Here is a 26596-nt window from a genome sequence, read left to right as displayed (position 1 = left end):
TGAGGCCCAGGACCTTGTCTCCCTGCTGGGCTGGTGGGCAAAGGCCAGACCGCAGGTCCATTCCTGAGGTTGGGTTCTTAATGCTTTTCCTTACGTCCTGTAGCCCCTCAGTATCCAGTAGAAAGGCAACTGAAGAAAGGTTTCTAATCTTTGGGCTGAGTTGGGGGACTCAGGCCATGGGGTCACCAACTACAACAAAGGGAGGCATGAGAACCTGGCCGTGTCCGCCCTTAGGTTGCAGGGCCCTCAACCACTCAGGGAAGCATGTGCAGCTTGGGGATTCATCTTGGCTCGCATGTAGGCTGCAAAGCCCAGATCTGGCACACTTTCTGCCTTGAGATGCTGCGTCCTATGTTTTGCAAGTCAATTACTTTTGTTTTTGTTTTTAGCACAAACCTTGGATTTGCCGACCTACTGGGCCCTGGCCCATGAAGTCAGTTGAGGGATTGTGAGTAGTGAGTGCCTTTGGCCATTTGCGTGGGATGCTAGTGATTTGTGTTTCTTTGTCCAGCTTCTGTAACGGAGATGTGCTCTGTGGAATGATTTCTTAGTTTTTCACAGGAGATAGAATAGCAGAGAGTGGGCTCTTGGTCAGAGCCTGTGCCCAGTCCTGGTTCTGCCTTGGGCTAGCTGTGTGACCATGAACTAGTTCTGTAACCTCTCTGGACCTCTTGTTTCCCATCTGTAAAACGGAGTGACCATGGTTCTCCTCTCATAGACTTATTGAGCAGTTTTTGGGGGAGAGGGCTTTATTGTAAATAAAGTACTCGGCAGACATACACCTTTGGCACATGATGGCTGTTATTATTGTTTGTCACCAGGGTTGTTCTTGGAATGCCCCTGTCCCTTCCAGGTATCTTCTGATTATTCAGAATGAAGGTGGGGAAGGACAGGGATTATGGGTTGTCCATCTTGCCTCCAGGACATAGGAAATGGATGGGTGGTGACTTAGATATGTGCCTTTGTTTAATTCTTTCTGGACTAAAAGAGGGCAAGGATGGGGGTGGGAGGAGCTGTTCCTAAAAGCAATGCCATGTGGAAGCTTTGAATATTGGCCCTGGGAAAAACACCTTGATCTTCTTGTGCCTTGGTTTCTTTATCTGTCAAATGGGGAAAGTGACTGTTCCTGCCATAAAAGGTTATGGGAATATTAGAGCAAGTGTGTATGGGAGCTTAGCACATAGAAGGCACTAGACATGGTCCTAAAATAAATAAAAACCAAACCGTGGCTTCTTCCAGCAGGGAACATGTAGGACATGCAGAGGCATGATTTGGGGAATGGAGGTTTCTGTGGTTTGGGTTGCCTGGCTTTGAGTGTGTTTGGGTGCCCTGAGCCCCCCATGGTGAAGGAGTGCCAGGTGTAACGTGTCCCACCAGCACATGAAGGCCACCCACCCATAGAAGGAAGGCTGCTCAGGTACCTGGGAGCTCACAGAGAAGCTTATGCCACACATAAATCTCAGTTCTAGTGGAACCCTTGTCACTAAGATTGTTGGGGGCTTCTGGAAGCTATGCCACCTGTGCATCTGGCCCTCCATTCCACTGTCGGTTCCTTGAATCAGCTAACGTCCTCATCAGACAGCTGAGAGAGATCCTTTGTGACTTCCCACTTCTCCTAAGATGGCAGAGCCTGGTGCCAGGAACAGGGACCCTGGAGCCCAAACTGCTTGGATGGAGTTCCAGCTTGCTTTCTGTGTGATTCCTCTGAGCCTCGATATTGTCAGGTGCATGGCCTCTGGCTCTCATTCCCAGTGTTAGGGGCAGGGACATGACCTGACTTGTAGACTTCAGGGGTCAGGGATCAAAGTTTAGAGGCTGTGGCAGGAATCTAGGGAGTGTTGGTGGCTTGGAGCAGAGTGGTGTGGAGGGGAAGGGTATTAATTATCATCCTTAATGAAAACCAGTCACCCAGTTTCCTTCTCATGGTTTGTGATTTTCTCCTTACCTGTAAACCTGCCTCTGGTAGCTGTGGGGTCCTGGATACAGTCCCTCAGGAGTTTGGGATGTGGTGGGAGTGGGGTGGGGGCAGTGTGCAGATGTGGGTATTAGGAGGGAAGACCCAGAAGCCCATGCTCATTTTGGACTCAGGATGTGGGGTCTCAGAGCATCCTTCAGGCTGGCTGTTGTCCACAGTCCGGGCTGTGCTCCCACCCTTGGGGCCATGGCCACTGGCCATCCAAGTTTGCCCTTGCTCCCCTGCCCCTCCTTGGCTGTTTCAAATGGCACTTGCCCTGACGAGCACTGGGTGGTTACTTGCTCTGTCTTCTCCTGCCTCCCTTCTTCTGACCTCAGGGGCATTGCAGGGAGGACAGGGTGAGCCCCTGGGTGCCCTTGGTGAGACCTCCCTACCCCCTGGAGGAAATGCCTTGCTGGCCTGAAGCCCTCTCTGCTGCCCAAGAGGTTGGGATGGCCCTGTTCACTGGCTCTATGCAACTGGCAGCGGTGTGGGGCAAACGCTGGAGGATCCTGGGGCCCTGTTCCCTTCATCCAGAATTGTCCTTATCAGCAGCCCCTCTGTCCTCCCAGTCTCACTAGGCACATCCTTTAAGGCATGGGGATGCTTTTAACATGTGCTGTCTCATGTAATCCTCATGGCGGCCCAGAGAGATTGATGACCCCATGTGTTCTAATAGATGGGGAAACTGAGGCATAGATTGGCGAAGGGACTTGCCCAACAGCTCAGCTACTAGATCTGGAGTAATCTGGATCATTCCCTTTACCCCAAGCTGAGCAGCCTCTGTGTTGTAGCTCCTCCAAGGCAGTATGGCCTGTGTCCCCCATGAGGGGTGAGCAGGGTTCTGCCCCAGAAAACCCCTGGTAATGGGCTCTTCCTCATCTTCTGCAGGGAAAAGAAGTGGGTGACTGTGGGTGACACATCCCTGCGAATCTACAAGTGGGTCCCTGTGACAGAGCCAAAGGTGGATGATGTGAGTATGTGGGGCTGAACCCCTGGGGTGGACCCTACCATCCACACTTCGTCTACCATGGGTAGAAGGTGCTGTTGACCATAGCTCACCAGTGTGCCACACTGGGGTCAAAGCCACCTGGGAAGTGGAAGGACCCAGCTTACAGCTGGAGAAGCTGCTGCACCTGGGTCCTCATCCCCACTCATAGTCCAGCCCCAGAGTCTGGCCATCAGAGTGATAGGGAGTGTCCCCTGCAAGTTGACTCTTCTGGGCTGAGAGCCCTACAGTATGCCAGTGGGGACATGCCTTAGTGCAGAGCTGTCCCCTCCCTGGGGCCCTGGGCACCATAGTTTGGGTGTGGCATACCCACAGACAAGCAGACCCTCTCCCATCATTGTAGCGCCACTGTTCCTGAGCACCTGTCTGCCAGGCATTGCCTCATGCATTTCTCATACCAGGTCTGTTGTGTTGATCTCTTCATCCCCTTTGTGCAAGTGAGGATGCAGGCTCAGAGAGGTGAAGTCACCTCCCCAGAATCACACAGCAAGTGTTAGGTCTGTTTGACTCCAAAACATATGCTCTCTTTGCTGTTAGAGAGCCTTCTGGTGGTTGGAGCTGCTGGTAACCCCAGAGCAAGAGGGTTCAGGGCATGGGAACAGCCACTGTTGGGGCCCCTGGGGGTGGGGGAGGGAAGTGGGGCAGGGCAGGGTGGGCATGTGGGCAAGATGCTGGCTACAACCACTAGAGGGAGCTTCAGCAACTGTGCCTAGTGTCTGGGAGGTACTGGGGACCGGCAGCTGCTGCCCTACACAGAGGTATTTCTTCAGCCTCATGGCTCCTGGACCAGTTACCCCCAAAGACCTCAGGTCATTTCCAGTCAACATCCAGAATGGTCCCACTTACAGACCTCGGCATGGACTGCCCGGAGCGCCTTCCCTATTCATGGCGAGCAGTCCTCTTGTTCAGGGAGATGGCTCACGCTGAGCCACCTGGATGGATGACTCTATTTGCTTGGATAGGGTGTGTGTGTGTGTGTTGTGGTTTCTAGGGGGCCATAAAGGTGAGGCTAAGCCTCTGTCCACCATCTTCAGTTACCTGTCTCAGGTCTCCTGGCATGGCTGAGGCTCCATCCTTGACCCTATGATCACAAGCTCCTCTCTGGGCAGGTTGGTGCTCCCTGGAGAATGTCAGTGTTTGTCACCTTTTCTGGTTCTGGCCTGGGCTCATGGAGCCACCAGGGTTGCCTTCCTCCAAGGCCCCAAGACCTAGCCCATCACAGCAATTGGTACTGGCTGTTCTGGAGGTGAGAGCAGGGTGCAGCCAGCTCCTCGAAGGCAGCTCCTGGCTCTGGCCCATGTCTGTGCCTTGCACATTATTAGGTGTTGTATAAACGCTGGTTGCATTTGAGAAGACATGGTCCTTGCTCTCAAGGAATTTATAATCTTGTTGGAAAAGATAATTATAGAATAGCATGAAACAGACATCAGGGAAGTGCCAAAATGGATTGTGATCAAGGAGAAAGTAATGTATGGGCTGTTGGGAAGGACAGGGCAGCTCCTGGCTGGGCAAAAAGGTATGGATAGGTTCCCCCTCCCCATTGACCTGTGAGGCAGACAGGTGACCTCCACCTTGCTGGGCCCTAGTTCCCTCTTTGTGCAGTGGAGCAGCAATATCCGGCTCCTGGGGTTTCTGCAACAGTGTAAAGGCAGTATATCAAATACCAAACAGAGAACTTAACCCAGCAAGGCTTTGCAGACAGTACTAGAAAAATGCTAATTTGCCATTGTCTCTGAGCTACGATGTACAATATACTGTTTCCCCACCCTCTTTCCCTCTAGGGTGATAGGTCCCACTCCTGGCTGAGATCTAGTCCCCTGGGAATCTTAAAGAAATGCAGGTCCCTGGGTCCCACCCCAGACAGCTGAATCCGAGTCTCTGGTGGTTGTAGAGGGGTAGCTTTTTATTTTTTAAATACCCAATTACAACATGGTTGCACCATTTTCTCCCCCTTCAGAACTCTTGCAAATTTTTCTTTTTTTTTTTTTTAAGATTTTATTTATTTATTTTATGTATATAGAAAGAGCATGAACAAGGAGGGCAGCAGAGGGAGAAAGAGAAGCAGGCTCTCTGCTAAGCACAGGGAGGGATCAGGGAGCCCCTTGGACTTGGGGCTCGATCCCAGGACCCTGGGATCATAACCCAAACCGAAGACAGACGCTTAACCAACTGAGCCACCCAGATGCCCGTTTTTTTTTTTTTTTTCTTTTGAATAGGGAAACCAATTTACAAAATTCAAACATTACTTTAAGGGATCCCTGGGTGGCTCAGCAGTTTAGTGCCGCCTTAGGTCCAGGGCCTGATCCTGGAGTCCCAGGATTGAGTCCCACATTGGGCTCCCTGCATGGAGTCTGCTTCTCCCTTTGCCTGTGTCTCTGCCTCTCTCTCTTTCTGTGTCTCTCTCATGAATAAATAAATAAAGTCTTTAAAAAAAAAAACAGAAAACATTTGTTTAGGGCAGCCCAGGTGGCTCAGCGGTTTAGCGCCACCTTCAGCCCAGGACATGATCCTGGAGGTCCAGGATCGAGTCCTAAGTCGGGCTCCCTGCATAGAGCCTGCTTCTCCCTCTGCCTCTCTCTCTCTCTGTGTCTCTCATGATTAAATAAATAAAGATCTTAAAAAAAAAAAAAAAAAAAGTTTGTTTAAATGACAACTCACATGCCATAAAATTCACTCTCCTAAGAAGGTATATAAGTTAGTGTGAATATATTTACTGTGTGTAGCCATCACTGTTATAATTCCAGAACATTTTAGTTACACTTAAAACAAAACTCAGACCTGTGAGGAATTACTCCCCCACCTGCCCCATGGTCCCAGAATTCACCAATCTAGTTTCCATCTCTGTAGGTGTGCAGATTCTTTAAATGCTACTTTTTCAAATATATATATATCTTTCTGTAAATTTGCTTCCCATCCCTGTGCATGGCCCCCATGCCACCCAGCTCATTTCCCTGGAGGTGACCAGTGTTTGTTTATCCTTCCAGAGAAAGTGCACACAGACACACGTGTGGAGAGAGGTCCACATGTCCTTTTTCCCCCATTAATAATAGTGGTCTTCCCTTCCCGTGTTCTACAGCATCCTTTTATACATCTTGGAGATATTCTAATATGCTGATATTTTTGTAGATCATTCCACATTACGACATGAAGAGCCGTCTTATTCTTGGTAATTATTGCATTACATTACATTGAAAGAATGTGCCGTAATTTAATGAGCCTTACCCATGGACACAGGTCATTTTTTTTCTTTTTTAAGATTTTATTTATTTATTCATGAGAGGCACAGAGAGAGAGAGAGGCAGAGACACAGGCAGAGGGAGAAGCAGGCTCCATGCAGGGAGCCCGATGTGGGACTCCATCCTGGGTCTCCAGGATCACGCCCCAGGCTGCAGGCTGTGCTAAACCACTGGGCCACTGGGGCTGCCCGACACAGGTAATTTCTAATACAATTCTATTCCATTTATTTAAAAAAGGAAAAAAAAATGGGACTGCACACACAGAGCATCCTCTTCCCCATCCCTTCACCTTGGATTTTTCTCCTCACCTGTCCTTCCATTGTGATGCTGGGAGTCAGCCCTGGGGCCTACAGATAGTGGGAGTATGTGACCTGGGTCTTCTCCATCCCTCACCTGGCATCACTCTACCTGCTCTGGGCAAGGTGACTCTGGCCTTTTCCCTAGATACTCTCTCTGAAGGTGGAGGAAATTCTCATGAGCCTGGCTGTTTGCATGCCTGCTAATGCTAACCTCACACACAAGGCAGGTTTATGCCCAGCCTCCACCACCCCGCCCCCAGCCCAGCCCCAGAATCCTTCCTTCTGCAGGTGAGGCCCGTAATGAGACATGTTCAAATGCAGGCCAGGGAGAGCCCTCCAGAGACTTGCGGGCTCCAAAATGAACCAGCTGAATAAAATATTCATATCACCCCCCCAGGGGCTTGCTTACGCATGCACACACAATATGGTGACTCAGTTTCTGCTCCATTTTTTCCTCCAGAAGAACAAGAACAAGAAAAAAGGCAAAGATGAGAAGTGTGGCTCTGAGGTGACCACGCCGGAGAACAGCTCCTCCCCAGGGATGATGGACATGCATGGTGAGCTCTCCTGCCAGGCCCTGGGCTGTGGCAGGGCCCTCGGGTTTTGTTCTCACCAGCAGGTTTGTTCACATTCCAGGCGAGGGTAGGAGGGCTGGGCAGCACCAGGAGGCCTCTGTACCCAAGAGAAGGCTCAGCGGAGGAGAAACTTCTGTTCCCAGCACAGCAATCCATGAAACATAAAACAAGCCAGAGACGTAAAATAAGACCTTCTTGCCTAGTGACACAAACCTCACAGGAGATGACCTGTCAGTCCCATGTGTGCTCAGGAACTCTTTTTTTGGGTATATGCTCATTTTCCCTCCTAGGCCTGACCTACCATAAAAATGATGATATTTTCCATTTCTGATTTTGCTTTGGCTGCTGGGAAACTCTAAACTGGATTTTAACATCCTGTTAATCACTCTGGGACCCTGGGGACCTGCCTTCCACATTGACATCTTGCCTTTCTTCGCTGACTTATTTTCAAAAGTTATGTCTCACTGATTGAATCCAGGCTGGAGACCTGCTTTAGCCAGTCTGCAGTTTTGACACTGCTGGGGTTGAGTTCCTGTTTTGCCTTGTTAACTGAGAGGAAAGGCACAAATCATAAGTGATGGCTTCATGATATGTATCCAGATTACATTCATCCGTGTAACCAGCCCAGATTGAGACGGAACGTTCCTGGCAATCCTGCCTGACTTCTGACCTGAGAGATTCAAACATAAAATTTCTGAAAAATGGGGTTTCTGATATTCATAAATTAGGAAATGTGCATTTCTGCCATCCTTTGAAAAATCAGACCCAGAATCTCTGGGAGTATGTTCCCTCAAGGCGGCAGCAGCTGTTTCTACCAGAGGCTGTGGCCACTCCAGGACCACCTGCCTGGTCTGCCAGTAGAACAGCTTGTACCACTTGCCTTTTCCCATCTTTTGATCCCAGTTTCTATTGTCCTTTTGACCACCCAGGCCTTTCATACACCAAGCTGGTATTAGATAAATAAGTACACCAAAGGGAAATATTGGTTTGATCGAGTTTCTGCCCCCTCTGGTTCCGGGGCTGTCTTGCTCTGGGGAAGGAGTGCCATTTGCCTAAGCTGACCATTCTAGAAAACACAATCACGAGCTCCGAGGGCAGGCTTCAAGAAAGTACAGAGGGGTTTTGCTGATGGCTGATGTGTCAAGAAAGCCCCTCACTGGCTGTACAATCGCAATTGAATTATTGGGCACAATTTAACTAGGTATTTGAGCTGGGACAAATCTGCCCCCTGGCATCACTTAGATCCCCACTCTCTAGGGATTGAGAAGACCCCCCCCCCAGCTCACAGGTGAGAGCCTTATAGAGCAGAGGACAAAATCCCACCTGCTTTCACATCTGACTCCCCAGGATCTCCCCCGGGTTTGTTATTTAACATGTAACCTTTAGGTCTGTTTTCAATCTGTCCAATGGGAATGGTAATGCCCACTTCATAAAGTCCTTTTGAGTATTAAATAAGATAATTCCCTAAAAGCCCTTTGGCGTGTTAATAGATGACATTTAAGGAGCTGTCACAATGTGCCAAGCATCTCGCTAAGCCCATTTCATGTCTTAACTCATTTCATCGTAAAAACAAGTCTCATGCAGATAAGGAAATGAAGGTTCAGGGCAGTGGCTGCCCCAGGTTAGGAAGCTCATGAATGCCAGTGGTGGCCTTGAGGTTCTTTGGAGGCAGAATCCAAGTGTGTGGCCACCAGCCCAGGCATTCCTGATATAGGAGCCTCACTCACCTTCTCAGTATCCTTTCCATTTTAGTACATGTGCACCCAAGACCTGTGTGTAGCCACCAGACATGGATGTGTCCAAAGGCAAGGAAAGATATAGGCCTGGGCAGGATGATCTGAAAGGCTCCCACTGGGGTAGTGGGCATCTGCAGCCACCTCTTTCGTGTCTGAGAATCTACTAGTGTTAACTTGAGTGTCAGGGTCATGTGGTTACCAGGTGACCAGGTTAATCTCCAGCAGCTAACTTGTTAAACATTAGTGCTTGTTGTCCTTAATTAACATAACTTCATGCTGGGACCCACGGGTTGGGTCTCTGCCTTTCACACACATGCACACCTAGGTTGGTATAGGAAGGAAGTTCAGATTTTCTTAAAAGGGAAAATCAGGAGAGCACACTTTTTTTTTTTTTTTTTCCAAGTCCCAGAATTAACAAGAGGATGCTTTTGTGTAACTAGTACACTTAGAATAAGATGCAGTTTACCTGGCTGGGACCGTGTGACTGCCTGGCGCTTCCTCAGCAGGTTGTTTGGAGTTGGGCAGACCAACCTGAGCAAGGGGCTCTGCTGCTTAGAGCCTCAGTCTCTCCCTCTGTACAGGAGGGAGGTACCGGCCCCTACCTGGCAGGTTGTTGGGAAGATGAAACAAAGTGACCGTCAATGTTTTTGCTCAGTGCCAGCATGTAGTAGGTGCCTAGAATGTGTGAGTGTGCTGTTCCGTGTCTCCCTCTCGTTCTCTGTTTTACAAAAGTAGCCTCAGTCCCAGGTGCCCAGCATGGCCCAGAAAAGCAGTGTGGTAATATTTTTGAAATCGCCACTTGGGTATCTGCAACTTAACATGACTCTCTCAGGCTAAGATAGGGTTCAGGGCCAGGGGATATGTGCCCCTGGACTCTCAGCCCTGCCACCAGCTCAACCACAAATGCTTTGTTCAGATAGCTTCTCTTTTTTTCTCTGTATTATGAAAAATTTCATGAGAACAGTAGGAAGAATAGTGTGATGAACTTCATATATCTGTCACCTAGGTTTTCACTAGCATGCCATGTTTGCCTCATCTTTTTTTTTAATATATTAAGTTTTTTAATTGAAGTGCAATTTACATATAAAACATGCATAGCTCTCAAGTGTTAAGTTCAGGGAACTCTGACAATCGTAGGCAGCCCATGCTGAAGTGTTTTAAAATAAGTTTCCCTGCATTATGTTTTAAGTCTGTGGCTAAACCTTCAGCATGCGTCACGAATAAATGACATTTCTATACACCTGCGATGCTTTCACTCCTAACAAAAGTCATAGTTACTTCATCAAGTCTTCTAAATCCCAGACTATATTCAAATTCCCCAGTTGCTCCAAAATGTCCCTTACAAGCTGGCACATTCCAAACAGAATCTAAGTAGTTTTCACATGTCCTATTTAGCTGTTAATTCTCTTGAATTTCTTTATAATAATCTTCCCTGCTTCTCTCTTTCTCTCTCTCTCTCCCTCTCTCCCTGTCTCCATCTCTGTCTCTCTTTTTTTGACCTGAAGAGCTGGGTGGATTATTCTGTGGAATACCCTCCCTTCTGTTAACATGTCCCTCTCACTCTTTTATTTTGTATCAGGTGGAAGTTGGTCTAGACACTTGGTTAGATCAATGGAACATTTTTGGCAACACTGCGGAATGGACCATGCTTCAGCCTTTGTGTTGCTACAGAGCCAGGTGCACAAATCTGGCTTCTTCACCCAGAACGAGGCCTCAAATGTCCTCTAAAGACTTAAAATGTGGGAAGCCCTGTCTGTAGACAGCTGCACCTCTCCTCCCCCAAGGACTGAGCCAGCAGGGGAAGCTCCCAGAAGCCTCTTCCTTGCAGAACATGCAGAATGGCCCCAGGTGGCTGGCTTATTTCCGAAGTGTCTCCTTCCCTGGGAGGAAGGAGGCTGAGCCCCTAACACACCTTTCCTCAGTAGCTGTGGCATTTCACCCTGTGGTTCTGTCAGAAAGCTGAGCCCCTAACTTACCTTTCTTCAGTAGCTGTGGCATTTCACCCTATGATTCTGTTCCCCTTGCAGATGATAACAGCAACCAGAGCTCCATCGCAGATGCCTCCCCGATCAAACAGGAGAATAGCAGTAACTCCAGCCCTGCTCCGGAGCCCAGCTCAGCTGTGCCTGGCGAAGGTACTGACGCCAAGGCTGATGAGACCCAGGCCGATGGGAAGGAGCTCCCTGGGGCCGAAGGTATGTGTCTGCAGGGACTGAGCCTTCATGTAGTCGGTTGATAGGTCTCTAGGAGGCCCTGTTACATGCCAGCCCCTAGAAGATCACGGTAGAAGAAAGGTAATGCCTAGACTAGCTCATATTCTTGTGGGGGAATTTAAAAATCCTACAGTCTAGTTTTTGGAAGATAAGTTCTGTGGCAAACCATAAGAGAAATAGAGAGTCTTGGTGAATTATGGGGACTGTTTCATTTTTAAATAGGGTGGCCAGGGAAGGCCTCATTAAGAAGGTGACATTAGAGCATATTAGGCTAAAATTAGGTAAGGGAGCAAACCTTGTGGAAAAGTGGGAGAAAGCACTATGGCAGATGGAATGGGCGGTGCGAAGGCCCTCAGGCAAGGGTATGCTCAGTGGCTGGGCAAGGGAGTATGAAGGGTTCACAAAGTGAGATGAAATCAGAGATGAAATCGAAGGACCTTGAGTGTTGGGTATCTTAGGCCACTAAACAGGCCCTTGCTTCTGTGCAGAGTAAGACAGGATTGAGTGCCATGGTCTAGAGAATCAGTTTGGTTGCTGTGATTGGGAACAGATAGTAGGGCTATAGCAGTCATCCAAATGGAAGATGACTGCTGGTGTGAGCAGGGTGGGAGCAATGGAGGCGGTAAGAAGTAGTCTGGTTGTGGAGGACATATATGTGTATGTTTATTTTTGTCTATTTTGAGATCTCTGGATTCTTTTTTAAGATTTTATCTTTTTTTTTTTTTTTTAACTTTATTTACTTATTCGTGAGAGACACAGGCAGAGGGAGAAGCAGGCTCCATGCAGGGAGCCTGATGTGGGACTTGATCCCAGGATTCCAGGATCACGCCCTGAGCCAAAGGCAGGCGCTAAACCTCTGAGCCACCCAGGGATCCCTGGATTCTTTTTTGAAAAGATTTTATTTATTCATTCATGAGAGACATAGAGAGACCCTGGGATCATGACCTGAGCCAAAGGCAGACACTCAGCCACTGAGCCACCCAGATTCCCGAGATCTCTGGATTCTTTTTTTTTTTTTTTAAGATTTTATTTATTTATTCATGAGAGAGAGACAGAGACAGAGAGGCAGAGACACAGGCAGAGGGAGAAGCAGGCTCCATGCAGGGAACCTGACGTGGGACTTGATCCCGGGTCTCTAGGATCACGCCCTGGGCACTAAATCATTGAGCCACCCAGGCCGCCCAGATCTCTGGATTCTTTATTTTATTTTATTTTTTTATTATTTTTTAAGATTTTATTTATTCATGAGAGACACAGAGATAGAGAGAGGCACAGACACAGGCAGAGGGAGAAGCGGGCTCCATGCAGGGAGCCTGACGTGGGACTCGATCCTGGGTCTCCAGGATCACCCCGGGCCGAAGGTGGCACTAAACCGCTGAGCCACCTGGGCTGCCCGGATCTCTGGATTCTTAATGAAAATTTTCAAACATACAGAAAAATGAAAAGAACAGGGTACTGTCCTGTATATGCCCACTGAATTTGGCAATTATTAATTTGTTTTGCTTTGTCTGTAATATTTGGGGAGGGAGGCATTTGAAGGTAACTTACAGATCTTACAGCATTTCTTCCCTGAACACTTCAGTACACATCTCTTAAAAATAAGAATTTTCTGGGACGCCAGCGGTTGAACGTCTGCCTTCGACCCAGGGTATGATCCTGGAGTCCTGGGATCGAGTCCTACCTTGGGCTCCCCACAGGGAGTCTGCTTCTCTCTCTGCTTATGTCTTGCCTCTCTCTGAGTAATTCATTCATTCATAAATAAATAAGTGTATATATATATATATGCTAAAATATATATATTTAAAAATATTTTAATATATATTTATATATAAAATATTAAAAATATATAGATATTTATTATATATATATTTAAAAAGATTTTTTTACATGATCACAAGTACTATCATTACACCTAAGAAGACCAGTCCATAGTTCTTGATTGTCCGATATCGAGGTATATTCTGAAGGTCCAAGATGGAGTATGTGTTGACAGGTGGTACCTGGGCTGAGCGGGGACTGGAGGGTGACCCCTAGCATCTGGAGGGATGGCCTCGCCAGAATCTGTGAAGGGAGGATGAGGAGGGCCAGCTGGGGTAGAGCACTGCAGACACCCAAGCTGAGCATGAGATCTGGCTGCTGTGCTCTTTACCCAACAGGGAAGGCAGCGGCCTGGAGTCCAGGCTTCTCTGTGCTTAGGGAGGGAGGCTTCTCTGTGTCATGGCATCGATTCAAAACCCGTTCCATTGTCTTTGACACACTTTCCCACACCTGCTTTGTGTGAGACTTGGTGCTGGTCCGCCTCCTGCCCCAAGAACTCAGAGCGAAGCAGGGGGATATGGACACCAAAATTGAGAATGAGACTCCCCAGGGGTCGCAGACAGACTAGATCTAGCGCATGGCATGGGGCTGCTGCTATTTTTATTTTTAATTTGAATTGGATGTCAAAATTTTAAAATGAAATAATTTCACTTAAAATAAGATTGATTTCCACCTTCTCTTGAGGAAATCAGAAGATCTGACAATACTGAGTCTGCTTTTCCATGGAGCAGCACCCGTTAGAGCAGACACGTGGTTGCCCTTCCAGGGAGGGTGAGTGGGCCCACTTTGGCCAGCTACCACACTCCCCGCCGCTCCCTGATATGACACTGAGTCCCAAGAGTTGTGCCCTCATATTACTCCATGATCACTGTTGCTTTTCTTATTGTACATTTAAAGGAAAAATTACGTTTTTTTTTTTTTTAACCTATTTCTCATCGAAAGTAGACAAGTAAAAGTCTGAGAGGTTGGGGAATATCTATTTCTTTAAGGAACAGGAGAATAGGGGTAGCCTGGGTGGCTCAGTGGTTTAGCACCTGCCTTCGGCCCAGGGTGTGATCCTGGAGACCCAGGATCAGGTCCCACGTCGGGCTCCCTGCATGGAGCTTGCTTCTTCCTCTGCCTGTGTCTCTGCCTCTCTCTCTCTCTCTCTCTCTCTCTCTCTCTGTCTGTCGTGAATAAATAAATAAAATTAAAAAAAAAAAGGAACAGGGGAATATTCCTTTAGGGTTTTTGTGTATGTGTGTGTGTGTGTGTGTGTGTGTTTGTTTTGTTTTGTTTTTTTCTTATCTGTGTCTGAGTTGAACCATCCCCATGACTCATTCGTGGCACTGCCTGGCCCTTAAGGGGGCTTTTGAGTTTGTGATCAATGCTATGTTAGTAAGAAAAGGGAGCCTAGTGGGCTCAGAAAAGGCTTTCTGGAGGAGGTGCTGCCTGACTTGGGCATACCCAAGCATGAGCAATGGGATAGAAGGGGAATGAGCAGTGCAAGCAGAAGAGACCAAGGGGCAGTGCCTGGGGACATGCAGGGGGAGTGGGGAGCCAGCCAGGCACGAGGGTCTCAGGACCTGGTGTGCCTTCCCTTTCTGAGCCGGATGAGGAAGGCGCTCATGTGCCAGGTAGACCTGTGGGTGGGGGGGTAGGAGGGATGCAGGTGACCCTACACACAGGAAATAATTCAGGACACAGACTGGACAGCCCCCTCACCCAGAGCCTCCAATGTCCTCCCCCTGCCCAGGAGGACCACTGTTGAGTCTAATGTGCTCCCCCACGACTCATTAGAGAGATAGTGCATCTAGAAGAATCTAGATGTGATTATAACCTTTTTTAAGACTACCCTTAACAATCACCTTGGACGTGCAGGCATTTAAAATTTGGGTAGAGGGGCACCTAGGTGGCTCAGTGGTTAAGCATCTACCTTTGGCTAGGGTCATGATCCGAGGGTCCTGGGATCAAGTCCCTCATCAGGCTCTGCATGGAGCCTGCTTCTTCCTCTGCCTGTATCTCTTCCTCTCTCTGTGTCTCTCATGAATAAATAAATAAAATCTTTAAAAAATAAAATAAAATGAAATTTGAGTAGATCTCCGTTTTCCTCCAGAGAAGTGATGGGCAGGGTTTCTCAGCCTCAGTACTATTGGCATTTGGGGCCATATGGGTCTTTCATGTGGGGCCATCCCATGTGTGGTGGGATGTTGGGAAGCATCCTGGCTTCTCCACCGGCTGCCAGTAGCATGCCCCACCCCTGGTTGTGACACCAAAAATATTTTCAGACACTACCAGATGCCCCCCCAGGGGCAAGGGGCAAAATCATCCTCAGTTAAAAGCCACCATAGTGGCAGGAGGTTTGACATGGGCCTTCCAGGTGAGCATCCTCTCTTGTCCCCATGACAGCCCTGTGATACTGTGGCTCTGCGGTCAGAGGGCAGTGGAACCAGTGGGCTGGGACCGGGGACCAGTCATATCTAGGCTGACACTTGCTAGCAGCACGACCTTGGGCTGACAGCGTCACCTCCTGCAAGCCTTCCTGTTTCCTTATTTATAAAATGAGACAAATGAAAGTTGCCTTCCTCATCAAGTCCCCAAAAGGAATGGGGCAGGAAAGAAAGCAAAGTGCTCACCCAAGCCTGAGCCTGACATGTCAGGAAGGCCTGGTGAGTGAGGGGAGGTAATACATATCTGCAGGTCCGGGTGTGCACACATCCTGGCTTCTTTCCCATCCTGTGTGCTTTCTCCCTCATTTCTCCTATGTCTGGGATCTGCATCTCCTTTGCTCTAAAACTCAGGTAAAGCTCAACTGCAGAAATTGCTTCTTGGTTCGCTGCTTCCAGAACTGCCATGTTTTGGTAACTACTACCCCCACTCCCTACCCACCCTCCTTGTCCCTACTACCACCAAAAGCTTTACCAGTCTAGGCGGGAACTATACCAGAGTCCTCTTCTGAGGACCCCAGGCCACTGGGCCAGCCACAGTTACCCAGCATTGCTGGGGTGGCAGGGTGGAGAGTGTGCCACAGTTGAGGGGAGCCCTCATGGGAAAGGCATGAAAGCCTCCCAGGTGGGTGCATGCAGCCTGCAGGACAGGGTGGGTTAGTTGCCAGCTGTTGACCTTGCTTTGAACTTGTTTACTGCTGAGTGAGTTCAGGGAATGACATAATGTCCAAACTCACTGGACTAAATTTAGGTCCTAGGAAAATAATTTCCCTTGGGTGAGTTCCAGCACCAGCACTAGAGAATCAGGCCGCTGCACCAAGCCCTTGAGTGCAACGTGAGCTTTAGGGGCCAGTTCCCATGGAGCTCTCAGGCTGAGCAGGGGGTCAGCATGACTCTCCGGGTGACTGGCCATGACTTCTGCACCTCCCTGTCCAGTCTGCAGAGCTCACTGTGTCAGGTGAAAAGGAGAGGCCAGAGGAGGCCAAAATAGTTCAAAGTGTTTGCTAAAGCAAAACATATATTAGGAAATAAAATGTAATGTTAACATGGATTAAAAAAATTTTTTTTTTTAATTTTTTTTAAGAATTGAGATGAAATTCACCCTCTGGGGTACCTGGGTGGTTCAGCTGGTTAAGCATCTGCCTTTGGCTCAGGTCACGATCTGGGATCCTAGGATCAAGCCCGGGGTCCCTGCTCAGTAGAGAGTCTGCTTCTCCTCCCTCTGCCCTTCCTCCCCCCATTCATGCACACTCCTGTGTGAGATCTCTCTCTCTCTCTCAAATAAATAAAATCTTTATTTAAAAAAAAGAAGAAAGAAAGAAATACACCTCTGTCCAGTTCCAAAACATTTCCATCGCCCCAAAAGGAAACTCTGTATGCATAAACTGCTGCTTCCCCTTCCCCGTGGTCCCAACCCCCACCTACTGCCAATCTGCTTTCTGTATGCATTTGCCTGTTCTGGATGTTTCATGTAAGTGGGTGTGTAATATGTGGGCTTTTTGTATTTGGCTTCTGTCACCCGGGATCGTGTTTTTGAGGTTCATCCACACTATAGCAGGTGTCACTCCCTCCTTCCTTTAAGTGACTCAGTAATACTCCACTGTGTGGATGTGCCACATTTTGTTTTTTGATTCATTTGTTAATTTACATTTGGGCTATTTCCATCTTTTTGGCTGTTGAAAGTAGTACTACTATGAACATTCATGTACAAATACTAGTTTGAGGACCTATTTTCAGTTCTTTTGAGTCTCTACCTAGTGCTAGAGTAGCTGGGTTTAACTTTCTGAGGAATTGCCATTCACATGGGCGTTCAGAGTAAAACAAGGGGCATCTGGGTGGCTCAGTGGTTGAGCATCTGCCTTTGGCTCAGGTTGTGATCCCAGGCATCCTGGGATCGAGTTCCACATCAGGTTCCTTTGCCTATGTCTCTGCCTCTCTCTGTGTGTCTCTCATGAATAAATAAATAAATAATCTTAAAAAACAAAAACAAAATCGAGATGCCTGACTGGATCGGTCTGTAAAGTGTGTGACTCTTGATCTCAGGGTCGTGAGCGGGAGTGCCATGTTGGGTATAGAAATTACTTAAATAAATAATTTTTTTAAAGTAAAACAAATATCAAACAGTGTCAGGGTTCTGGGGAGTGTGGTCCTGTGCCCTAGGTAAAGTTCCTCCCCACTGGGGTTATTTTGTTACTTGAGCACTTCCCCTGTCATTCCACTTAAGTCCACACAGTGACTCACTTGACACGGTGGCTGTAATCAGCCTTGATGGTTTTTAGGGGTCCCTGAGGAAGACCCCCAAGCCTCTCTGCGATAGCAGGAATACCCAGCTAAGGCCCTGGCAGAGTGGCGGGCCTCTGGGTGCTGCCCTCAAGATATTGGGGCTGCTGGTTTGGGAAGTAAGTGCATGTGTTAACAGCAGCTTACCTGAGATAGACATGCCAGGAGGTCAGCCTCCTTGGGAGAGGAGAGCCTCACACCTGCCTTCTGCCCTGCTCCCCAGCCCTCTGCCCTGCACTGGCTTCAGGCTGTGGAGTGCTGCCGACTTTGGTCCATCTCTCCATATTGCTTGCTTACTTTAAAACTGAAGCCTGGATATTTTCTTTTTCCTTTCTGCCTCAGAAGCCTCAAAGTAAGACATTATTGAGTATTCTAGTGCACTTTGTTTTGTTTTTTTTTTTTTAAAGATTTTTTTATTTATTCATTCATGAGAGAGAGAGATAGAGAGGCAGAGACACAGGCAGAGGGAGAAGCAGGCATCATACAGAGAGCCTGATGTGGGACTCGATCCAGGGTCTCCAGGATCACGCCCCGGGCCGCAGGCGGCGCCAAACCGCTGCACCACCGGGGCTGCCCCGTATTCTAGTGCACTTTGAAAGAAATCAGGGTGACGGGGATCCCTGGGTGGATCAGCGGTTTGACGCCTGCCTTTGGCCCAGGGCGCGATCCTGGAGTCCCGGGATCGAGTCCCACGTTGGGCTCCTGGCATGGAGCCTGCTTCTTCCTCCTGTGTCTCTGCTTCTCTCTCTCTCTCTCTCTCTCTCCTCTGTCTACCATAAATAAATAAATAAATAAATAAATAAATAAATAAATAAATAAATAAATAAATAAATCTTAAAAAAAAAACAGAAATCAGGGTGACAAATGTTGTTAGGGCCTTGGATGCAAGCAGAGTGGGGCTCTGGGTAGGATGTTGGTGCTCCCCCCGTGAGCTCTGTGGCTCGATGCCCAAAATAAGCTTCAGGTACAAACACTGCTACCTCGTACAGCCAACTATGGCCTGCCACTTCCTTCAGCTAAAGGAGCAGGACGGGGAGGGGAGCAGAGAGACTGATGCATAAGAAATAGCCCAAATAATTGGTGAAACAGGATTCATAAATAAGTGATTGCTTGATAGAAGCCATGCAGTCATCTTGCACACTCTTTTATTCAGAGAATTTTTAAAGACATGAAAATTTTTTCTAAAATTCTGTGTGATCTCTATCAGGGGGAGAACAGAGAATTAAATGCATGTTGGGGGGGAACATCTGGAGAGATGAAAATAAATCCTCTGAAATGTTAGTGGGTTGGTAGTTGTGGGTGGGGTGAGATAATCACTGTTTCTAACTTTTTTTCCCTGTATTTTCTGTTTCTATGCAATGATCAGTCATTGCTCTGATGGTCAGGAAAATACCCATATTATTAAGAGAAATGTCTACAAAAGGGCAGTTACCTCCACAGGCTCCCCAGGTGCAGCATGCAGGCTCTGGAGTGAAAGAGGGAGGAGTCAGCAGCCATGATGTTTGGAACATGTTGTGCCCACTGGAGGGCGCCAGATGCACATGGCACAAAGCATGCAGCATCCCTAAGATGTCCTCTGGGGCAGGCGGCAGGTAGTGGGTGTGCAGGAAAGGGCTGGAGGCCCTAGGGCCAGCCACTTAACATGACCTCACTAAAAATTTAAGAGGCTTCCCAAGCCCTCCCAGCTCCTTGCAACCCTGACAGACCGCCTGGCCACAAAAACTACCCAGTTCCAGGTATTTTTAGTAATTGGTCCATCTGGTTCCACATCTCACGTGTCTGAAAACAGCTTCTGTCATCTTGCTTTTCCCTTAGATGCTTCTGACGAGCAGAATTCACAGTCTTCAATGGAAAACTCGATGAACAGTTCAGAGAAAGTAGAACGGCAGCCATCTGGAGACGCGGGTCTAGCTGCAGAGATGTCCGCAATCTCTCAGGTACCTCGATCGAGGCCTCAGAGGGGCAGCCAGATCAGCCAGGAGCCCGTTGGGGTGTTGGGGGTACGTTGAAAGGTGTTTTGTTATTTTGTTTTGTTGTTTTTTCCCTGTATCCATGGAGCAGGATTCGTGAGTATCCTGTGTCCGTCCTGGGCATTAGAGCTACAGCAAAGGCCAGGACACAGGGCCCAGCCCTCAGGGAGGAGGATATAGGAAGAGGAGGCATCCTCTTTCCCAGCCTCAGCTTTATCACTTTGTTTACCCAGGTCCACAAAAGCATTGCCTGCTCTAGTGACTTAAAGTCAACTTCCTTTATTGCTGGGACAATAAGTCTTCAGAATCCTAAATGCAAGATGAATCATGTTTTGGAATTTTGCAACTGACTGCACTGCCCCCTTGCTTCGACCCCGTTCTGGGTCATCACTGTTTGTCAGCATCTGGTCTGAATCAGACAGTGCAGGAACAGGTGGCTACTGGCTAGGAACAAACACCCTGGATTCGAATCCCAGCTCCTTAACTTAGCATAACCGAGCCTCCTTGTCTGCAACTGCCAAAATGGGATCATAGAAACTGTCTTGGGGCCAGAGCACAGATGGGATGAGAGAATACAGCTAACACACTTGGTGTGGAGCTGGACACGGGAATGCCCCAGATGCCATCATTGTGATTTTTCACTATCAACCCTCTGGGCTCACCTAAAATGAGTAGTTTGGGGACCCCGAGGTGTCAAAACTTCAACTAATAAAACGATCTTCTAGTACCTCAGGAGAAACTGACAAAAAGTAGCAGCAGAAAGGTTGGAAGAGGCAGAGGGTGGCAGGATGTGGTCTGCACTTTGCAGAGCCGTAAGCCAGGCCTCCCCCAAGGGGAAGTGCCTCCTGGACTCTAATGTCTCTATCCCCTTACCTGCAGGACACTCCTCCAAATGACCAAAGACACAGGAGTGTTGATGGAAGATATGTTTGCAGTGGCAGGAAATTGGCCACAACCTAAGTTTGTCGAAAGGGGACTGGTTAAATAATCTGTGGTCGTGGATGAAACAGATGGGTGTGCAGCTGTTAAAAAGGGTGTGGTTGACCCAGGTACAGACAGTAAAGAATTATCCTCACAATGTGAAATGAGGAAAGCAAGACCTAGAACCTCAGGCATAGCATGAGCCCACTTGATTAAAAATCAAAGCCTTGGGATCCCTGGGTGGCGCAGCGGTTTAGTGCCTGCCTTTGGCCCAGGGCATGATCCTGGAGACCGGGGATCAAATCCCACGTCGGGCTCCTGGTACATGGAGCCTGCTTCTCCCTCTGCCTGTGTCTCGGCCTCTCTCTCTCTCACTGTGTGCCTATCATAAATAAATAAAAATTAAAAAAAAAAAAAAAAGGATCTCAATCCCTAAAAAAAAAAAAAAAATCAAAGCCTTGTGTATAGTTTGTAAAAACCAGGGTGTCTGCTGGGATCTCCTGGCCTTCCAAACTCAGTTTTGTTTTGTTTTGTTTTGTTTTTTCAACTTAGCTTGAAACTTTGATCCATACCCTGGCGGCATCTAGTGTTACCCCCCGCCCTGCCCCACCCCTCAGATATCTGAAAGGTACAGGGCTCTTACATTCTAACATGCCCCCAACCTCCAGTCCCATTTCCAGGGGACCCAGACCTGAAATGGAGCCTCTTCCACTGTTCTCATGTATACACAGACACAAATATTCGTCCACAGAGCTCCCAGGTCTATGAGCAAAGTGGAGGAGGATGCATTTTAGTTAAGCAACTCGACATTGACATTTGGCCATTCCTGTGTTTAAAAAAAAAAAAAGCTTCCCCAACCTCCCAACAGGAGGAATACTCTGGCTGTTCTCTGTATTCAACTGTCCTGAGCTTGTAGCTCCTCTCTTTTGTTCCCCTTTCTGTTTCTCCGTCCTCTTCTGTACCTTCTGGTACGCAGAGCAGTTCACCTCTCTGCAGGCTCCACTCCCAAGCTCACATGCTGTCCTCCCATCCAAGTGCTCTACAGAACCAAAGGCCTCCTCTCCATTGGGACCCAGCATCCTCTGAAGAAGGCACAGTACCTGCTTTGTCCTGTCATGACCACATTGAGCTTTCATCACTTTCAGAATGAGAAGAAGGGAGAACACAGAGGCGGCTCTTACAGCCTCTCTATGATGCCTCAGGGTCTGCCACAAGAAGCTCATACGCAGCCCACATCAAGGCACTGGGGTCTCTATATTAAACATACACTGGGTACCCATAGTGGACCAGGCCCTGTGTTAGATACTAGGGACCCAGGATGAGCCAGAGATGGGGTCCCTCCCTGCCCTCATGGGGCTCATGATGTGGTGGGTGAGGAAGAGACACAGCCAGGATATAGCAGGGACAAGCAGATGACAAGGTCATAGCACGTGCTCCAGAAAAACCAAGATGAGGATGAAAGGAGGCCTGACAGTGGAACATTGTTTGGGCTGGTGTAGGCAGAGAAATGGGCTGTGAGCAGGAATTTGAAGGATGAGAATACAGGGCCATGAGAGCAGGCTTTCTGGACAGAGGGAACCAGAGGTTTGGGCCTGGAAATAGGAACAAGCCTGAGAACAAAAAGGAAGGCCAGGGGTCTGGGTCTAGAAGGCAAGGAAGAGAACAACCAGTTGGGTGCCGGGTCTTCTCAGCCTGGTAAGGAGCTGGCATTTTGCTCTGAAGTCAGTGGGAAAGCATCAGTGGGTTTTATGTTCTGTGTTTGTTTCTATTTGGGGATTTCTTGAACTATGTTGAAAGCTGCCTAGGGACTGCATGGAGCAGGATGCTGCCTTATCTGGGCAGGTGATGGGTGCAGGTGCCGACAGTAAGGACGTGGCAGCTGGGAGAGGTGGGCAGGTCCAAGGGTGTTTGGAGATGGAGTTGCTTGCTAGCTCCTTGCTAATAGGTGGTGTGTGGGACCAGGAAGAGCAAAGGAGGCCTCCTTTGCTCTGGGCAGGTGTGGTGTCATCGACAGACTTGGAGTTGAGGGGGTGGGCGCTGGTCAGGGTGGGTAAAGTCAGGAGGTCTCGGGTGATGGCTCAGTTTGGAGATACCGGAGTGGGAAAGTCAGGGTGGGGCGTGCGTGCTGGATGTTTTTGGGCCATGGGACTTAGGAAGTGTTCACAACTACGGGCCTTCTCCCCAGAATAACATGCATGTATGTTAAACAAATGTTGAGTATCTGCTCAGACCAGGCACCCCAGCTGGGCTCTGGAGGAGCCCTGTGACCGACCACATGGCAAAGTCAGACAAGGCCTTTGAGCTTGGAGAGGTGAACTTGGAGGTTGTGCACAAATGATTACCCTAGCGATTAATTACAGACCAGGAGGCTGATGATGGGGAGACCCTCCCTCCCTCTCTGGCTGGTGTGGTGAAGGGGAAGTGGGGAGCTTAGAGGCACAGGGGGCAGTGTGCTTAGAAGACCCCGAGGGAAGCCGCTATGACAGGGACAGGTGGGGCCCTGGTGACACGGGGTTTGGTAAACGTGGGCCACTGCGGTTTTGAACCATAGAAGCAGTCCTCAGTTTCCCCTACGGCTGGCCTACACCGCTCCCCTGGCGGCAGGCTAACCTGCATCCTCTCTTCTTCCCCAAGGATTTGGAAGGAGTGCCACCCTCTAAGAAGATGAAACTGGAGGCCTCTCAACAGAACTCAGAAGAGATGTAGACACTACATTCAGTCCTGCTTTCCATGTTTCACGGGAGGTCCATCTGCAGGCTGAATTCTAGAATAACTTCACCTGAGCAGTTCCTCTCGGGTGCAGACAGAACTACTAATTTTCCAAGTTTACCAAGTGCAAATCCAAGAAAACCCAGAACAGCGTAACTTCTCAGACACTGAAGAACTTTCTGCTGTGAAGCAAAACCCTTGAGTGTTGAAGGGACTGACTGTCTTTGGGAAGGCGGGGTCGACAGCTCAGGAGTGTCTGCACACTGTCTCTGAAGCCAAGATCACATTTGTGTTGCTGCTGTATTGTTTCATCCCCTCCCCACCTCTCCCCCACTTCTCTATTTAACGATATAAGCTATTCGAGGGTGGTACCGATCAGGGAATCGGTTTTCATCGGGGCTTTCCACTGTTTGCCCGATTCCTCCCGCTTTCTTTTTTTGTGCCTTGTGCCCTTGAGGTGACCTCTGGCATGTTTTCCTGGTTGTTTTGCATCTCCCTTTGCAAAGTGCCCTCGGGTTTTGTCCAGGTGGCTGATGCCTCCGTCCTCACGCCTCTCCTCCCTGGCCCAGGACTTCAATCGTAGCGGAGCAGGCAGGGAGGAGGGGGATCCCGAGACCTCGGAAGAACGGGACTTCCTCAGCCACCTGATTTGCAGGTGTGGGGGTGTTGGGCACACCCTGGGGCCCTGGCTCCTAGGTCCAAGGTTCGAGGAATCTCAGATGTTGGGGCACTATCCTGAAGGGCTGGCTACTCAATGTGCTCTCAGCTTCTTCGGGGCATCTGAGGCCAGTGTTTCCAAGCCCACCATGGCCCGGACGGACACACAGAACCCTTCGATTGTTCTGGCACTTGCACCCTCTACCCCCACCATACCGCTTTCTCCCACACCTCCGAAGACGAAATGGCTTCTGCGGCTGACTGCAGAATTGTCTCCTTAGGACGATAAAAGGGCTGAGGAGGCTGGGAGCAGATGGCAGGAAGAGCTGGTGCTGAACTTTCTCTCCTAGGATGTTGCCTGGATTTCAAATCCGCAGTAACCTGCTACCCTCTGCCTCCCCCCCACACACACACATACCCCCCCTCAAAGGAGGCAAGATTGCAAAGCATGTTCCTGACTCTCAGAGCCAATAATCTGATGGCCTCTCATACCTGGGATGCGCTGACCGTCCCCACCAGGGAGCAGACCCTGATGATTGAGCCTCAAAGGCCAGGAACCAGGCACCCAGGAGTGGAAAGCGCTACAGTCCTCCAGAAAGGGGTGATTGAGTCCCTCCCCTTGCCTCTGTCCTCTGCCTGAGCCGAGACAGCTTCCTCTCACTAAAATGGAGATGTCCCCTTGGATGAACTGCCTGATTGTTTGGTTCTGAGGCCTGGTTTGCTCTTACTTCCTAGATGGACTCCTCGGATCTTAACCCTTTTCCTGAGCTTTCTTTACTGCACTGGACTTGCAACTCCCTTTGAGTTGAGTGAGGGGTGGGGTGGGGGGTTTGCTTTGTTCTGTGGTTTTTTGTTTTTGTTTTGTTTTCGTTTTTATTTTGCTGATTGGTGCATATTCAGGTACCACCTTTGATACCTTTGACGTGTGGATCTCTCTCCTGACCACCATGGAAAGTGTCTGCCAGATTCCTTTCAAAGTTTCTGAGGGTGAGGCTCTTTTTTTTTTTAAGGGAGCCAATCTATATCCTGCACTTCAAGAAGAATCAAAATGTTCCTGAATTTCAAATACCTCATGCAAAAATGTCTCCTGAAATAAGGGAAAAAAAAAAAAAAAAACTTTGAAAATCTTAATGTTGAAGTTCGCAATGCCGAGAAAGGTTTCTGTCTTAAAAAAAAAAATCCTTCTCAATTTTGCCCCTCAGGCAGCCAGTCCTGTGCAGAACTGTGCTCTGCGTTACCTCTCAGCGTATCTCAAGGCGGCTTTACCTCCAGATCCTCTAGAGCTAGAGTAACTTGTTTTCCTTTGCAGCAAAAACTCCATTTTGATGCAAGATGAATTTGGATATTTATTTCCTTTCTTTTTGGGGAATGAGAGGTTAGAACCAAGACAGCTGAAGGAGAATGACATGCATCCACAGACACGGCAGGTCGGCCGCAGCGGGTCTCCCCGGGTCTCCTTCCGGTTGCGGTGGCCTCTCTGGACAGGCAAAGGGGGAGTCAACGGCAGCGGTTGAGGATGAAGACGACATCCGGGACACACACCGAGGCTGTCATTTGTTTTTCTCTGAAGTGCCTGAAGGTAGGAAGGAGCCCGTGGCCCGGACCACCCCCCACCCCCTGCCCCGGCCCCTGCCATGGCCAGGCCCGGCCAAGCGCCAGCGGCCCTGCACTCCTCTCTGGCCAGGAAAGCCTTCCACGCGGGACGGTGAGACTGCAAAAATCCAGATGTGCTTCCTTCCCCGATGCAGCCCACTGCTCGGAGCCACCGTCCCCCACCCACCCTGCGCCCCTCACCCGCCTCCCACCACAGAATCTAAGACCTTGTGGCCGGTGAGGCAGTGAGCCGGGGTGAGGAGTCCTCCCCAGATGCCTTCCGCGGACACCAGGCCCCACGGCCTAAAGGGCTCCCAGGGCAGCCTTCCTCCCGCCACTCGTGAAGTTGGGGGAGCTTCGGCTACACATTCCACAAAGTGCTGGCACTTACACCCGCAAACCTGGAAGGCGGTGGACCTATTTCTAGGGTGGTGACCTCCCATAACAAATGATGTCATGGTTTGGAATGTTCATTATCGCCAAGGACCTGGTTAGAGGTATAAAAAGACCTTTTTTTCACTGTTACCTAATTTTTTTTTTTTTTTTGTCCTCTTATGTTTTGGGTTTTTTGTTGTTCGTTTGTTGTTGGGTTTTTTTTTTTTTTTTGGTGTGTTGTACAGCAGTATAATTTTTCACTTATTTATTCCATCAGTAGATATGGTTTGTACAATGTACAATGGTTCCATTTCAGAAAATAAAAAAATTCAAATCATGAACACCGTGTGATTTCTGTAGCATTATAATAAAGAATAAATCTGATCGATGGTGAGAAGGTCCCTGCACCACTGGTCTCTCCTACATGACCGTGTGGCCCTGACTCTGTAGGACACCACGCTCCTTGCAGGCAGGGACTGTCACCTCCCATGGTCACCTTAGCTGCCATCTTGAAGCATCGGCTGGGTGCCCCAGGCAGGTGCATAGACCACCTTGTTGAGATGAGAACAGCCCCAGTTGCGTAGCCAGGCTGAGCCCTCCTGTAAAGGCCACGCCTGCTCCCTGGTCAAGGGCACCAGTTTGCTATGTCCCTGACTTTGGGAGGCTGTGGCTCATGGTGGGGACTCTGAGAGGTCAGCCCAGAGGTGGATTGTAATGTCTTAACTTGTCCTAACTAAGTGACTTGTGACCAGGGCAGAGCCAGAGCCTTCCTAGGGTTCTTTCCCCTCCCAGCAACTGGGGTACTTCTCTTGCCCAGCTCAGACT

At 49.0% G+C, this 26596-nt stretch overlaps 1 protein-coding gene across 3 annotated transcripts in view; it reads left to right on the top strand.

Annotated features, from left to right (window-relative positions):
• Positions 1 to 26112, top strand: part of BCL7A (BAF chromatin remodeling complex subunit BCL7A) — a 30720-nt gene extending 4608 nt beyond the window's left edge. Inside the window, exons 2-6 of one of the 3 annotated variants that reach the window (XM_072802408.1) lie at positions 2846 to 2927; positions 6959 to 7055; positions 10837 to 11004; positions 19362 to 19483; positions 23072 to 26112. In XM_072802408.1, the coding sequence (XP_072658509.1) occupies positions 2846 to 2927; positions 6959 to 7055; positions 10837 to 11004; positions 19362 to 19483; positions 23072 to 23143 (541 nt within the window). In that variant the 3' untranslated portion in view covers positions 23144 to 26112. Of the gene's footprint in view, positions 1 to 2845; positions 2928 to 6958; positions 7056 to 10836; positions 11005 to 19361; positions 19547 to 23071 lie in introns of all 3 variants that reach the window. The other 2 variants (XM_072802407.1, XM_072802406.1) reach the window with 2 other exon arrangements.
• The last annotated feature ends 484 nt before the right edge of the window (positions 26113 to 26596 follow it).

The sequence above is a fragment of the Canis lupus genome, chromosome 27, assembly GCF_048164855.1.
Source record: "Canis lupus baileyi chromosome 27, mCanLup2.hap1, whole genome shotgun sequence".
Taxonomy (NCBI): domain Eukaryota; kingdom Metazoa; phylum Chordata; class Mammalia; order Carnivora; family Canidae; genus Canis; species Canis lupus.
The sequence above is the reverse complement of the archived record's forward strand: the minus strand, read 5'-3'. Positions and strand labels throughout refer to the sequence as shown.